Source organism: Gopherus evgoodei, chromosome 7 (assembly GCF_007399415.2).
Source record: "Gopherus evgoodei ecotype Sinaloan lineage chromosome 7, rGopEvg1_v1.p, whole genome shotgun sequence".
Taxonomy (NCBI): Eukaryota; Metazoa; Chordata; order Testudines; family Testudinidae; genus Gopherus; species Gopherus evgoodei.
Window position 1 is genome coordinate 102,787,945 of NC_044328.1, and position 15,380 is coordinate 102,803,324.

Genomic DNA, 15,380 nt, shown 5'->3' on the forward strand with positions numbered 1-15,380 from the left:
CACAATTAATGTAAAATCAGACCATCTGTCACAAAGGCATCCATGTTATCCAACAGTCTGTATATTCATGCTTTTTGAGGCTGGCAACCACTTCCATTACTGAAATGTTCCTATTTCCATATACCAAACCCTCAAAATGAGAGAATTATTCCAAGATACTCATGACAGATCCTTAGCTGGTGCTATTTAGCATGGCACTCTTCACTTCAATTAAAAAAATTAAAAATATATATTTTCTTATTTGAAAATTACCAGGCTATAGAATCTGAGTTTTGTATGACACTGGAATTTTGCATGTTTTTTGCCAAATGGTAAATAAGGAAAAGAAAAACAGGATTGTGTTTGATCCCATATTGATTCACTGTGTTTAACCAAATTAGCAAAAGGCCATCTATGTCAGCAAGGGAAGTCTGCTTTTTTGTATAATGTATTAGATAGCTCTAGTGAAGAACAAATCAAAAATGTATTTATTTATGGAAGATTTCTTACATATTGCACATTGAGTCTATGATTTAAGTATGGTAAAAACAATGCCAGAGCACAAAGCTGAAAGATATATAAATTTTTATAGTGTGGCAAATTTATGCATTTTAAAACCCATTTAAATATATTCGGGATCTATTTTTAGAGTTTACTTACATGGATTTAAAAAATATGCCGTTTTCATAGCTGTCTTTATAAACTATATTCATAATCACAAGTGTTATTTTAGGTTCTTTAAAGAGTCATCATTAGTTGTACTGACATCAGAAAGTTATCTACTAATCTGACATAAGCACTACAGATTTTGGCTATGCTTAAGCTTCAGTTGTTGTTTCATTTTAGAAAAAATGTTGAAACAACTGCTCCCTATTGCTAATGGCAGCACCACCTTCAGTCTAGGACAATGGTCCCCAACCTTTTTCATCTGGCAAGTGCCAGACGACGAGCCACGGAGGACTGTGATGGCGGATGAGCATCCGCCGAAATTCCGCCGACAAGCGGCAACATCAATAGGCATCGCCGCCAAAATTCCGCCGACAAGCGGCAACATCCAGAGGCCTCGCCGCTGAAATACCACTGAAAATCGTCAGCATTTTGGCGGCAACACCTCTGGATGACGCAGCTTGTCAGCGGCATTTCGGTGGATGCTCATCCACCAGCCAATACGTGGGCGCACTTAGATGCCTTGGTGGGCGCCATGGCACCACGGGCACCATGTTGGGGACCCCTGGTCTAGGAAAATAGAAATAGGTCTTCAGAAAGCAACAAGCAAAATATGTAGCTGAAATTCTATAAAACGTTAGAATGAAATATGTGACATATACCACTGTCATATACCAGAGTGCCATTAACTTCAGCTGGCCTCCTGCATGGGGAGGAATTATTTGATTTTGGAGGATTAGCTGCATTTTTTTAACTCCATGTAGGATACAAAATTACATTGGCCCACATAGCTCCCAGACACATTTCAATTGGATGTGTTATTTGTCTGTTCTTTCTGCTGTAAATTGTTTTGTAGTGTTGCTGTACACTGGTAAACAAGTGCTGGATATTACTGCAGAGATGGTCCAAGTTTTGGTGTAGTGATATAGATGATTATATCATCCTCTTGTGCAGAAAGGGGAAAATAAGTAAGTATTTCAGATACTGTAAAACACTAGATACTGTCCCCACTGGAACAGATTTGTGTGCCTTCCAACTAACCAAATCCTGAGAAGGAAGGCAATCTAATCAACTCAACAGATCCCTGCTTGTTGCATGATTAGCTTGTATCTCCATGCTATCTATGCCATGCTTCCTCCATGGCTCATGACTCTCACTAATGTTGTGCAATAGGGCCAAGGAGGGGAAGGGGGAACAGATACCTGGGTGAGGAGTTATTTTTGAAACTCAGTTTTAATTCTGAAAGGCATTTTTGCAGCAAATTCCATGGTGTACCGGGGGATGATTCTGAGTGTATTGGTTGCCTGCCCTTCACTCCTTCAGAATATAAAGGGAAGTGCATTGCCTCAGCAGTACAAAGAACAATATTTAGTATTGCTGACATGAAGACACTGAAATTTAATTTGTTTTTCTCATTTGTAGGCTGTTTTCATTCACAATCTCATCATTTACTACTTTAGCCAATAAACATTCTAAAACATCAATTTAATGCTGCACATTTCATTCATGAGTCAGTAAATAATGTTAAAATAATATAATAAAAATAAAGCAATGTTAGTGAAATAATTAAAGACACTACAGTCTACTAAAAAGGCAGGAAAATAACTCTTTGGCAGAATTCATGACTTCATCCAGTAATTATCATATGTCAACCAATCCAATATATGACCATATTTCATCTATGATACAAATAAGAGAAATACAAATATTATTTCTTCTCAGAATAAACTGTATCAATGATATTAAACATCTCAAAACTGACTAAAAGGTTTCATTTTTGACTGTATACACTACATTTCTTGAATAACATAAAGAGAATGGCAACAACACTTTTGTTGTTATTCAGAAGTTTTTGGTAAAATTGACATTTTGATTTTCATACTGAATTGGACATTTTGGTCTAATGGCTGGGGCCAAATCACCTTGATCAGTCCCACTGAAGTCAGGGAGACTATTTAGCTAAGGTTTGGGCAGTTTGTGAAAAGAACAGTTGTATATTAGAGTCAAGGGTGGATTATGTCAGGATCCATGGTGCCAGGACCTGAGATAGAGAGGCCCAAGGACCTGAAACATTTGATTTCAAGGATCCAAGTGGGGGTCTTCTGCTAGCGAGTTCTGGGGTCCATCAAGAAGCCCAAACAAGTGGAGGTAGCATTGGCAGGGCACAAAAGCCAGGAATTTAATGAACACTTGTGAAGTGGAAGGGTAAATGTCGCCTTGGTTTATTGGAGGCCCTTTGTTTGGGTTGGATCCAGGCCTGTTTAATTGGTTTAGAAGCATAAGGCCCATTTTCAAAGGTAATAGGCACTTTAGGCTATATTTGCAAAGATATTTAGGCACTAGTGGTATTTACAAAAGTACCTACACAGGTTAAGTACTTAATACTTGGCCCCACCAGTGCCAAGCAGAGCTGGACAATTATCTCCTGTGCCTTACATCTAATACTCCTGTTAATGCACCCCAGAATGATATTAGCCTTTTTCACAACTGCACCACACTGGTGACTCTCATTCAATTTGTGATCTACTATAACCCCTAGAACTTTTTCAGCAATACTACAGCCTAGCCAGTTATTCCCCATTGTAGTTGTGCATTATAGTTGTATTGTAGTTACACATTGGATTTTTCCTTTCTAAGTGTAGTACTCTGCACTTGTCTTTATTGAATTTCATCTTGTTGATTTCAGACTAATTCTCCAATTTATCAATGTCATTTTGAATTCTAACCTGTACTCTAAAGTGCTTGCAACCCCTTCAAGTGTGGTGTCATCCTCAAATCTTATACGCATAATCTCCACTCATTTATCTAAATCATGAATTAAAATATTGAATAGTTCTGTACCCAGTGCTGATTGACTCCATTAGCTACATCCTTCAAGTCTGACAGCAAATCACTGATGTCTGGTCTTTGAGTATGGTCTGGGCCATTCATAAGTGGTTGAGAGGTGAAAGACACGGGAGATACCAATGGAGAAGGGAAAGAGATTGGAAATGGATATAGCAATAGGGATGGAGAATGGATGTGGAGATGGCAAAAGGGCTAAAGTACTGTACAATAAGCATGGCAGATGGAAATGGAGGATAAATATAGGGATGGTGAAGAAGAAAAGATGCTGTGGATATAGATATGATTGTGAATAGGGAAAGAGAGAGTTCCAGTAATGGGTATGTGAGGCTGGTGCTAAAACAGTAGAATCATATTGGTTGCTAGGAAAAGGAAAGGGGATGAGTGTCTGCTTCTCTGGCTGTGGCAGAGCATGGGTATGATAAAGAGATGGGGAGAGGAGAGATGATGACTAACAGAAGCTAGGCAGGGACAGAGAGAGAAGTGGATGAGGGTGAAGGGTTGATTTGCATAGCCCTGGCTGGGGCAAGTCATGGGTATGGATCCTAGGATGTGGGATGAGTGTGGGAGGCAGGGCCTGGGTGGGGCTGAATGTATGGGGCAGGGCCTGGGTATGGCTAGAGGGTGGAGTGTGAGGGGGGCAGGGCCAGGTTAAGGCTGGGGTGTGTGTGAATGTATGGGGCTGGGTTGGATTTAGCTGAGGGAGTGAGTGTGTGGGGAAGCCGGGGGTTTGGCTGGGGTGTGAATGTGTGGGGCAGGGCCTGAGCCAGGGCATGGCTGGGGAGTGAATGTGTGGGGCAGGACCTGGGTTTAGTTTAGGGAGTGAGTGTGTGGAGCAGGCCTGGGGTATGGTTGGAGGGGTGAAGGGCAGGTCTCGGGTATGTGAGGTAAGTGAGAGGCTGTGGCTGATAAATAGCAGGGACAGGAGGGGCTGCAGTGAGGGACCCCTCCCCACCGAGCCGGGACTGGAAGGGTTAACCAGGCCGGCGCGGTTCTATTTGCGGAGGCCGTAGCTCTAGGCTGATTAGAGCGCGGCTCAGCCTCCCCGCCACCCCAGCCCGGCCGAGTCCCGGGGCGGCGGCAGCGAAGGAGTTAACCCTGTGGCGGGCGGCAGCGGGGGAGAACAGCAGCGGGGCCGAGCAGCAGCCGCCGCCGCCGGGTTGCTAGGGATGGAGAGATCCCGTGTCACCCGGATGTGAGTGTCATGTTGGCTCCAACTCTAAGGGATTTGGCAGCACCGGCAGCAGCAGCGGAGAAGCAGCAGCAGCAGGAGGAGGAGGAGGAGCAGCCCCTCGCCTCTCATTAGTCGCTACCATGGGGGTCGGATAGCGGGGAGCGCAGGGGGCAGCACACACCTGGCGTGGGGGTGGGGTGGGAGCGTCTCTGCTTTTCTTCCGTTTACACCCTGGAGAAAGTGGGAATAATGCACCATCACCAGCAGCAGGAGCGGCACCCAGAAGGTAAGAGCCCGGTGCACCCAGCAAGGGCAGCAGTGCCCGAGGGAGGGGGTAGGGGATTACTGAGGGATTTCGGAGACGGGTTGGAGATTAGGGGAGGGGGCGGTGTAGGGCACGGGGAAGGTTAGGGGGACAGGGGCTTTGGGCTGGAGAAGGGATACGAGTGGGGGATTAAGGATGGGAATAGGGCTAAAGATAGATATAGATGGAAGGGGGACGCGGGGATTTAGGAAGGGCCTGGGGATAAAAGACAAGGAAGAGGGGTAGGGATGCTGCCCTCGGCGTGTGGCCAACATGGGAGCAGGTTTAACGAACGTGTCTTTTGCCCTGAGGCCATTACTCTCAGCTGGTTGGGCTGGGAGCGAGAGGAGTGTGTCTGTCTCGCTCTCCGCGTGCGGGCCAAACCTGGCTGGAAATGCAGCTTCCCAGGGCAGGGGGCTGTTTGGGGTGCGTGGCAGGGGCTTTCGATTCGCGGCTTTCAGCCCGCTTCCCCCTGGCGCCGCTGCCGGGAGCGCACGGAGGGAGACGACACATGGGGCTCGTGTCTGTTAATCTCCTTTGTGGACGGGCTCCAGCGCCGCTGCTGCTCCCCCCCGGGCTGGGTTTAAATGATTCACCCCTCCTGAAATTAACAGTAAGTTTGGGCTCGTGGCTGTGCTGGAGGGCAGGAGCTCCCCTGGGGACCCCTGACGCTCGGGCTTTGATTCATTTTCAAAGCTCGATTTAAAGGCAGATGGATGGTGGCTGATTTGTGTCCAGTCCCGTTGCATGGCATCCCAGAAAGGGAGGCGGAAGGGTGGGGGGTGGGGCGTCGTTGGAAAACGAAAGAATTATTTGGAAAATGAGTCAGGTGAAACTGTTAGTGTCAAACTGTAACCCGAGGCAGGCACTCTCTCTCGTGTAACCTAGCAATGGACCCAGCTGTTGATGTGCCGAGTGCGGTCTGATGGCCACCTCTTCGCTCTCTCTTCCCGTCTCTTGTGTCATCTCGGTGGGAGATCCACTGGTGCAGCAGGAAATATTGTAGGCTAGATCCAGGAGTGACCTCTTCCCAGCTGCCATCCTAGGGAGCCATTTTAATATTACCCCTTCTCCTACCCCCCGCCGCCCCATCACCTCTCTCTCTCTCTCTCTCACACATACGTAGCAGCACGAAGTTGGGCAAGGAGAGAAGCAGCAGCAGCTGAGGCCCGGTTCTATCCGCATCTCCATCGTACCCACACGCGCACAGGGCAGGCTTTTTAGTGCCTCGCTGAGGTTGCGTGGGTGGGTGGGTAGAGGGGGGTGTTGATTTTACATATGGAACTTTTATCTGTTTTATGTCAGGCGAACGATCAGGGGATAATATTTCCATCTCCTGCCCTGGCAGATCTGCTTGAGTGTCATTCTCTCCCCTAATTTCCAGCACATATCCTGTGCCAACCTTCCATCTTTTTTCCCCACAGACATCTTCAAGTTTTGAGTTTACTGGGTGGCGGAGGGGATATGGCCCTCTGACAGGTGCCATTGGTACTAGACTCTGCTGCTTCAGCTGAGAAGCTTGCAAAACAAAGATCCTTGCTCTGTAGGGCTGTTTTGCCTTCTTTGTTGACCAGCTAGATGAGATTATTTCAATGGTTTATTATTTTGAATTTGTAGTTTATTTTCCTTTCAAAAGGTTTTGAAGGGTTTTCAGTGTGTCAGTTTACAATGTGGAGGATACTAATGTTTTTGGAAGTGTTTATCAGCAAAGGCTATTGAATTTTAATTGGGAGGAAGTGTCTATATAATTTCCTTTTTTAAGAATGCAGAAAGGTGAAGGATTTAACTTCTTGACAAAAATATTTCTAATTTGATAAATGATTCAGAATACTCTGAACTATTAGAATTTGTTTTGACCAAAATGAGAGGGGTGGGGAACTAGTGAATACTGTGCTGTTTTAGCAAAATCAGTCACACACACACAAAAGATAGGATTTGTTAGATATAAATATGATGATGTGCAAGCTGTCATCCAATTTGGAAAACTCCAGTACAATGCTTCAGGTGGAGGAGTCAAGATGAACAGTGTTTCGTTGTCAGCACATATCTTGACAGTCCTATTTAGCTGACGTTTATAATACCGATTCCTGTATCTTTCTTATAGTGGAAGGAGCCTACTATATATATGTGTGTGTGTAAAAAGGAAACATCAGGAGTTATTTAAATAGCTCCATCCTTTTTATCTAGAATACTATGTTTATATTTGAATGTAAAAAACCTAAAACTAAATGACTTTTTTTTCTTCTGCAGAGGCAAACTATGCAAGTAGTACCAGAATTCCTCTCCCTAGTGACGGACCAACTGTTCAATCAAACAGTTCAGCGCCATCCAAGCAAACTGTTCTATCTTGGCAAGCTGCAATTGATGCTGCTAGACAAGCCAAGGCTGCCCAAACTATGAGCACCACCACAGCCCAACCTGTAGGATCTCTGTCCCAAAGAAAACGCCAGCAATATGCCAAGAGCAAAAAACAGGGTAATACATCTAACAGTCGGCCACCCCGGGCCCTTTTCTGTTTATCCCTCAATAACCCAATACGAAGAGCCTGCATTAGTCTAGTAGAATGGAAGTATCCTTTTGATGCCATTTTGTTTTTACCATCTGTTCTTTCCAAATGTGTCAGAGAGATTGTCTAGGACAGCACAAAAAAGCAATGAGGCCATGGAACAGGAGCAGAACAGTATTTAAATGCTTTTGTTGTAAAGTTACATGGTATTGGATTTGAGGTTACATTTAGTATTTTATTTGTAATAAATAGCAGTCTCACAGTCTTTGCATTTTTAAAAGTATGAAATTAATTTTAATATACATATGTGTGTAGGTAAAAAAAAAGTCATTGGTTTATACAATGTATTGTAATATTTTAGGTTTCAGGTTTTCTTTTACAGTTAAGAACTTGTATATTAAAATAATAGTGTTCCTGGCAGTGAAAGCATTTTTAACTGTTGGGGAGATAACACATGTTGATGCAAATATATGTACATGTGTAACCCACAGACGTTAATGGTAGTTACATACTTAGATCCCTGCTCATCAAAATGAGACTATATCCCTTAATCTGTCATAATTACATGGAATTTCATTTCCCTAATTAAAGTAAATATATGAAACATAAATGTACAGAGAAAAGCAGGGTCGCAGCTTTGGTATGTTTTCCAGCTATTTTGCCCCAGGAAAAACACTCTCAAATCATTTTGTCCCTAGAGAATATTCTGGACATGCCCTTGTTAAAGGTAGTTATGTGGTTACATATTTATTTTTTTTAAATTAAATAAATTTCTTGTTCACTTTGCCCCAGGCTGACTGATGCATCTGGTGATCCAGATAGTCCCTTCCTTGCTCACCTGTCATGTGGAATTTTTACTCCTCTGTTAAAGCCAAGATAACATCTCCTATCCTCCCACCCCTCCACTCACTTTTGTCTACTTCACATCCCTCCATCAAATCCCCAGGTTGCAACCGTTATATTCTGATGAAGGGAGACTTGATGGGCCAAAACCTGTCAATGCTTCTTTCTAATTGGCAGATAAATCATTGCTTGAGTAATATGAAGTATTTCCTCTCCACAGGCTATTGTCCTATAGCTCTCCCAAGCCTGTTTGCCCAAGGAGCAAGAAGTGAAGCCTGGATCTTCTGCATGGCAATTTTCTACGTTACTGCTAGGCCCAGTGAGCCAGATGCAGAAGTCCTTTCAAACTAATGCTTACCTACTGGAGAAGTAGGGAGACATTAGGAGCCAAGCTGCAGATTCACTCTGAGCACATACAAGTAGTCTGCAGTACATGATTCATCTGAACTTTTAAGACATACAGACAGCCAAAACACATATTTGGATATGTTCCTGAAATAGTCATAGATGAGAGAGCAGAATTGCTAGCATATATTCACAATGGCTTATATGTTTTGTTTTGGTTGTTTTTTCTTGGTTCGATGGTGGTAGGTTGGGGCTGGGATTTTAAAACTTCTTTTGAAGAGTTGAGAGTATGTATTTTTCATAAATCTCAAGTAACGTTTTGAAACAGATAATATCATTTTGGCGGGAGTCCTGGGGAGGGGATATAAAATTTTGGCCTGTCATCCTAGATAATTTCTCTTTAATAGCAAATGACTATGCTAGCAAGTAGATTGTTAAATGCTAAAATAAATGTGTTACTTCAAACAGACCCTCCAGCTGAGAGCTGTTAATATAAAACATTTGGCAATGGCCAGTGCTACTCTCTTTTATAAAGATGTTCTTTTGACTTATTTTTTAAACATAATTTAATTACAAGTTAGATTTAGTGGGCCAGATTCTGCTCTCATTTACACTGGTATAAAGTGAGAGAAACTCCAGTGAGCTGGTCTCTCCCAGGCTGAGTAGAATAACTGAGAGCAGAATTTGGACCCAGTAGCACTACGTCATAAAACAAAGTAGTAACTTACTAAAATGCAAATTGATATAATCTACTCATTTCAGCTAGCAGAAAAATGCAGATTTAGATAATGTATGTTCTTACTTTGTATGTTGAGATCTACTGTACATAAAAGAACAACCATTGATCTTAATGGGAGTTGCAAACATAAAGTCTGTTGTTCAAGATGGATGAATTTTCTCCTGTGAAGAAAGCCAGCAAAATAGGGCTTAAGTGGTTTTAAAGTATGCCTAGTCCTTGTGCTGGCTCTCTGCATAGCACTGAATTTCATCTGCTGAGATTATGCCTCTAAGGTAATTAAGACCATTTTCAATATACTGCCCGTAATGCACATACAAAATTCCCATAGATAGAAATCAGTGTGAGTTGTGCATGTCATTGAGGATAGTATATGTCTCTAAATAAATATAAGTGAAATATCTCGCTTCTCTACCCAAATTCTGTGCACAGGCAGGGTAAATGAGCAGTGTGTGGGTGAACTTCAAAAGTTTTTTTATTTCTTGGGGAAGAGGAATTGTGTTCCTAGTGGGACTGGGATTGGCTACCTGTTGTTGCTATTTCAGCTCTTGGACTAGTATAGTGGCTGCAATTCCTGCATATCCTCTACATGGAAGTTTATAGCCACTAGGTCTATGTAATTGCAGAGCAAGTGACCATGTCCCTATTCCATCCTGGCTCTGCTTATTTTAACCCTTATATCCAAGCCCTGACTGAGGCAGACCTGATACAGAAGGCAGCAGTTACAGACGTGAGACCTTCCTGCATACTCATGCCACAGCTTTCCAGCCCTCACACTGCAAAACTGCTGAAGTTCTGCTTCACTGGAACCTTCCTTGTCCCCTACTACAGTTTTCACTCTGTGTGGTTTATTCTTCCCTTGATGCATGTAATTTCCATTAAGGTAAATGGGAGGTGCGTGCGCGTAGATTTGCAAGTATACCATATAATCCAATGGCCAAATTATTGATTTAATATTGTGTGATTAGATTTACATCTCAGAATTTAATATAAAATACTGTGTGGCAGAATGAATGTAGCTATGCTCCTTGTCATAGAAGAAAAGAGGGCATTTCAATGTCATTGTGATCAAAAACAAAAGGGTATGGTGATATAATTGACGCTGAGGAAGAATTGCTTGTCAAAGTCATCACTCAAAAGATTGTAATGAAAAAATCACACGTATTTTAAAATAAAATGTGAGTACAAGATGTAGAAATCAAAAGTAGAACGAGACTGGAGTTATGTATATATTCAAAATCCATGTATTCCTTAACAAGATTTTTCAGACCATTTGACATATTTATACTACTGGCTATTTTTGCCAATTGTGTGGCCTTAGCTGTTTACATCCCATTCCCAGAAGATGATTCTAATTCAACTAATCATAACTTGGTAAGTATTCTTGGATTTCCTTTCTAGATTTATGTTGGTTTATTATATACTTTGGCAATTAACTGCTGATATTAGGGAGCAGTTGTCAGTATGGATTATAGCTTTAGTTAGAAAAAATGGCATTTAGTGATACTCTGAAACAAAATGGCTTTGAAATATTTCACTGCTTTGGTTGTCATTTTCAATATGTGTTCTGTAGTATCTGATGTAAAAAGAGAATTGACGAAAATTATAAAATTGTGGGACAATATATATTGACGATAGTGTTACATATAAACGAATGTAATTTAATTTGTCTATTACTGTTTAGATTAAAATTACTTTGCTGGTTTTTTGCTCTTTAGCTCTCTGAAATCAGTCCTCTTGAAGTCATACTGTGCTTCCTGGTATATTAGTTTCAAGTGTTTTCAGATTTTAATGCTAAATTCTTAGCCATATTTTAGGGTTTATATTAGTTGAGGATTTTTCTTTATAATAGATTAGTCTAAGACAAGAATTTATACCATGATCGTTGTTGTATAGTTATTATATAATTAGAACACTGCCCTAATGGAGAAAGATGAAATGTGGTAAGGGGGAAGTGTTGTTTTAATGAAGACATTCTAAAGGAATGTTTATGTTCTTTAAAGCTGAGTTTTCAAAAGAGACTGCTGTTGCTATAACAGAGATTTCTAACTTGGGTTGCAATGTGAAAAGTGTATCATGTACAGCAGAGTATATCTAGGATTAAAAATAATTTACTACAATTGTGTTTTATTGTTTGTCACAAATCTATATTAATTTTTAAATTACAGTGTAATTGCAAGAATATATTTTATAATAGTATTTGTAATACATATTGTATCCAGTATTAATATTGGATTGCATTGGGCTAATTCAATTGTTTACATTGAATAATACCTTTTAACATTTATGATACATTTGAGAAGCTGGAAGAGTTCATAGGTCCTGACTGTATGATCTTTGCACACTCCAAATCCTCATGGGAGATTTGGGTGTGTAAAAAAAAAACAAACCAAAACCCCCAAACAATAGCCACAACACAGGACTGGACCCAAACTAGTAAGCAGATAATGTGGGATTATTTTTGTGTGGAAAATCTGGGTTAATGCATAGCCTTACATGAATGAAGACATTTGTTCAGGTTATAATTTGTAAGCTTGTTTATTTTACTGTAGATGATAATTCTTATACATTGATTCATTTTGTGCATTTTTGTTTACCAAGGGTACAAGATTAAACAAATATAGACAATAAAAACACTAGCAAAAGGCAGACTAATTCAGGTCAATGTAAAGAACAATTTATGCAGCTGAATATCTGAGCCAATCAACAATCTGTTTTTTCTCTGAGAAATTCAGGGCAGAAATCTCCATAGCTGTCAATCCATCAGAAGGTCTCTGTTAATAACTACTTTCATAGAGCACCACATGAAAAGGGTAAAATATTTGTGTGTCAGAGGCTAATAATTTTATAGTTTGATGGGTTTTTAAGCAATAGCTTTTACAAAAGCTGAACTCAGATCTTTCTGACCTAATTTTATAATGTGTTAACATTTAGGATTAAAGTGTGTGCTTATTCCTTTCTTGCTTTCCAGATTTTTTAATTCATATAGCCATATTGTTTTAAGCAGAAATAAATTATAGTCTTTAATACAGAGATATTCATTTTTTAGCATTTTAGAGAGGCTTTTTTGGACTCTTTTAATATACATCAACAAATTCTACATCTTGATCACTCTCCTATTCACATTCTGCTCTGTGTTATTTATATTTGTGTAAATTCTGAGTAACTCTAGAGCAGAATTTAATCTAGTGTTTTTATTTTGACAGCATTTTTTTGATACCGGGTCAGAGTAAGTCAGATAAAAGGGAAGGCACATATTTTATCTGTATTATATATATGATCAAATAAAATAAATAGATTGGAATTAAAGTGGATTGGCTGTTTCCATGGTGGTAGCTGTACATCTTGAAATGGACTGACATGTCTTTTTCTGTGGAATCCTGCATCTATTGACTCTTCTGCCCAGTACAGCCTGATTTCTCCTCTAAATGTGGGTGGAGGCAAAGTACAGGAGCTGCACGTAGGTATCTTCCTGGAAATCCTCTAGGCTCACACTAGAACCTATCATGAAGGGTGGCTACTGCCTGTCAGCCACTTGCTGACTCTGGGACCCTGAACTCATTGATGTGAGATAGAGGGAGTTCTGTGGTATTATGGAAGAAGTAGAGCTTATGTTATAGAACTGTTATTGCCCCCTTCTTCAATTATATCTGAGTTCTACCAGCTTCTGTTCCTCTGTGCTCATGTTAGTCTGATATTCCAATAGAAATTGTGTTTGGTCAGTGGCTGTCCTAATATCTCATATACTTTCAGATTATCTATAAACTTTAATTTATAAATGCAGTTAAAAATGAAATAAACACGTACACACATCACTAAAAATCATAGTCATTTAAAACCTAAGAAAATTATAAAGGCAGAAATTTTATAGCTCTAAATTTGTATAACATTTTAAAATAAAGAACTGCATTGTCAGCTGGTGTAAATCAGTGTTGCTCCATTGAGTAAAATGAATTGACACCAGCTCAGAATTTGGGCCATAACTGTTATATTTGCAGTGTTTATATACATAAAAATGTAAGCATATGGCTATGATTATGGTTATGAAGTTGAAAACCTAGCTAAGGAGCACTGGTTGAGGATGGAGGAAACAGAGGTGGGGCAGTGGTTAACGGCGACCTGGAAAAGGAGTCTATCCCAGATGAGCAGTAGGACATTGGGAGGCTCTCCCATCCTGCACATCTTAGGAGGTACGCAGGAGAGGTGTTTTTCTCCTGCAAACTTTGGGAAATCTGCAGCAGAGCCTTCTATCCACTTTAGACATGCAGAATAGATGTTCTGTAATAGAAGAGCTCTCTTCCTGTGGCTTTCCAAGACCCAGTTATGTGGTCCAGGAGACAAATTCTGGGAGTAAATCATTGCTTATAGCTCAGTCAGTGAAGTATTAGATCACACAACTGGTTGAGCTTTTGGTGAGTCCCTTTGATGAAGAATGCTTTTTCAGTTCTCTATTGCTGTCTTAACTTGCAAAAATATATTGTGCAACTCATTCTCCATTGAAAACAGTCAACAAAATCAATTATACATCACAATATTCATTATAAAATACATTTTATGACAAATTAATTTGATTACAAATATACGAAAGGCATCACAGGGCAAATAGAAATGGATATGACTAACAGTATTAATGGCTCAAATATATGTACATTAATAAACTTTAAAAATAGCTCATGTCTTAGATTTTGGAAGTGAGTGAATTTTCAACTCTCAAACTTCAGGAAGTTATATTCTAGGGGTTTTGCACCATTTTTATTGTAACAATGCAGTAATTTAAGAAAAAAATAGTATGGACAAGGCCTAAGGATGAGAGGGTTGTTCATTATCTGTGCACATTCAGTTACTTGTGTCTGCTGAGACAGCCATCAAAGCTATCAATGCTGGTAGTTATGGTTTTTGTGATATGGCCACCTGTCTACTATGAAATAAATTGTAAAGAGCTAACACATTGAGTAAATCAAAAGGAAGAAGGGAAGGTTATTGTGTAGTGTTAGAGGCTCTAAGCCCAGCACGCTCCCCTTCTTGGTGTTGGGAATGGATAGCTCAGGTTCTTTCTTCTTACACTGTGGGGGAGTCCAATCTTATGCCACTCCTTGGTTGATAGATGTCTCATAAACATAAATTCCCTGTCCATGGCTGCTGTGATAAGTTCAGAGTGCTCCTCTGTGTGTATTGGTCTCTTTATCCTCTCTTTTTCTTGTTTCCTGAGTGGGAAAGAGGAGGCTTTTGCCCTCTCTTCTCTTTCCCTAGCTATAGGGACTGGGAAGGCAGTATGACCATGTTCTTCCACTAGGGTTCTCTTGATGGTGCTTCCTCTCCCTTTAGATATTGATACTTCACTGCCTACTAGGCCTGGAGGACACAGAATAAAGAAGCAATGTGTTTCAGGCAAAGCAGGCAGTGGAGAATTGAATTGTCAGGTAGGGCTGTGCTTGGCTGCTCACCAATCTGACAGTCTTGCATTGAGCAGGTACATGCATGTTTGAGCCTTTTTGAAATTTTTTTCTTCCTCTGACTGAGCTGCTTTGATGTATGCCAGTGGGGGAAGTCTCCTCTACCTAAATGGAGCAATGTGCTCATGCTTGTCTGAACTGCCTGAAATGTATTGCAGACCATTCTTACAATGACAAATGATATTCTTGAAAACTAGTTATTGAACCAAATTGTGAAGTCTTTGTTATGTTTTTAAATAATCCTCACTCAATGAAAACTCCCACTGACTGAGCAGAAACTGAAAACCTAACATTCAGTTTGGGCTCAGTTCTTCCAGTTGATACAAGAAATCCCTATTGACTTCTGTGGGAATCATTACTATCCTGTAGCAGGAACACTGGGCTGGTATATTCTGGGGTGGACTTTTTGAGCATAAGCTCACTACTCCATTCAGACTTTAAAGTGATTCCTTTCTCTTTCCCTCTGGTATTTCAGGTGCTTTGAGTCTTCCAAGTACCTGAATCAGCTCTTCGTTTAGCACTGTCTCCTG

General features: G+C 40.7%; 1 protein-coding gene across 7 annotated transcripts in view; it reads left to right on the forward strand.

Annotated features, from left to right (window-relative positions):
- The first annotated feature begins 4,871 nt into the window (after window positions 1-4,871).
- CACNA1D (calcium voltage-gated channel subunit alpha1 D) overlaps window positions 4,872-15,380 on the forward strand; it is a 331,172-nt gene continuing 320,663 nt past the window's right edge. For all 7 annotated transcript variants that reach the window (XM_030570212.1, XM_030570214.1, XM_030570209.1 and 4 more), the window contains exons 1-3: window positions 4,872-4,949; window positions 7,218-7,536; window positions 10,666-10,771. In XM_030570212.1, coding sequence (XP_030426072.1) covers window positions 4,913-4,949; window positions 7,218-7,536; window positions 10,666-10,771 — 462 coding nt within the window. In that variant the 5' untranslated portion in view covers window positions 4,872-4,912. The remainder of the gene's footprint in view (window positions 4,950-7,217; window positions 7,537-10,665; window positions 10,772-15,380) is intronic.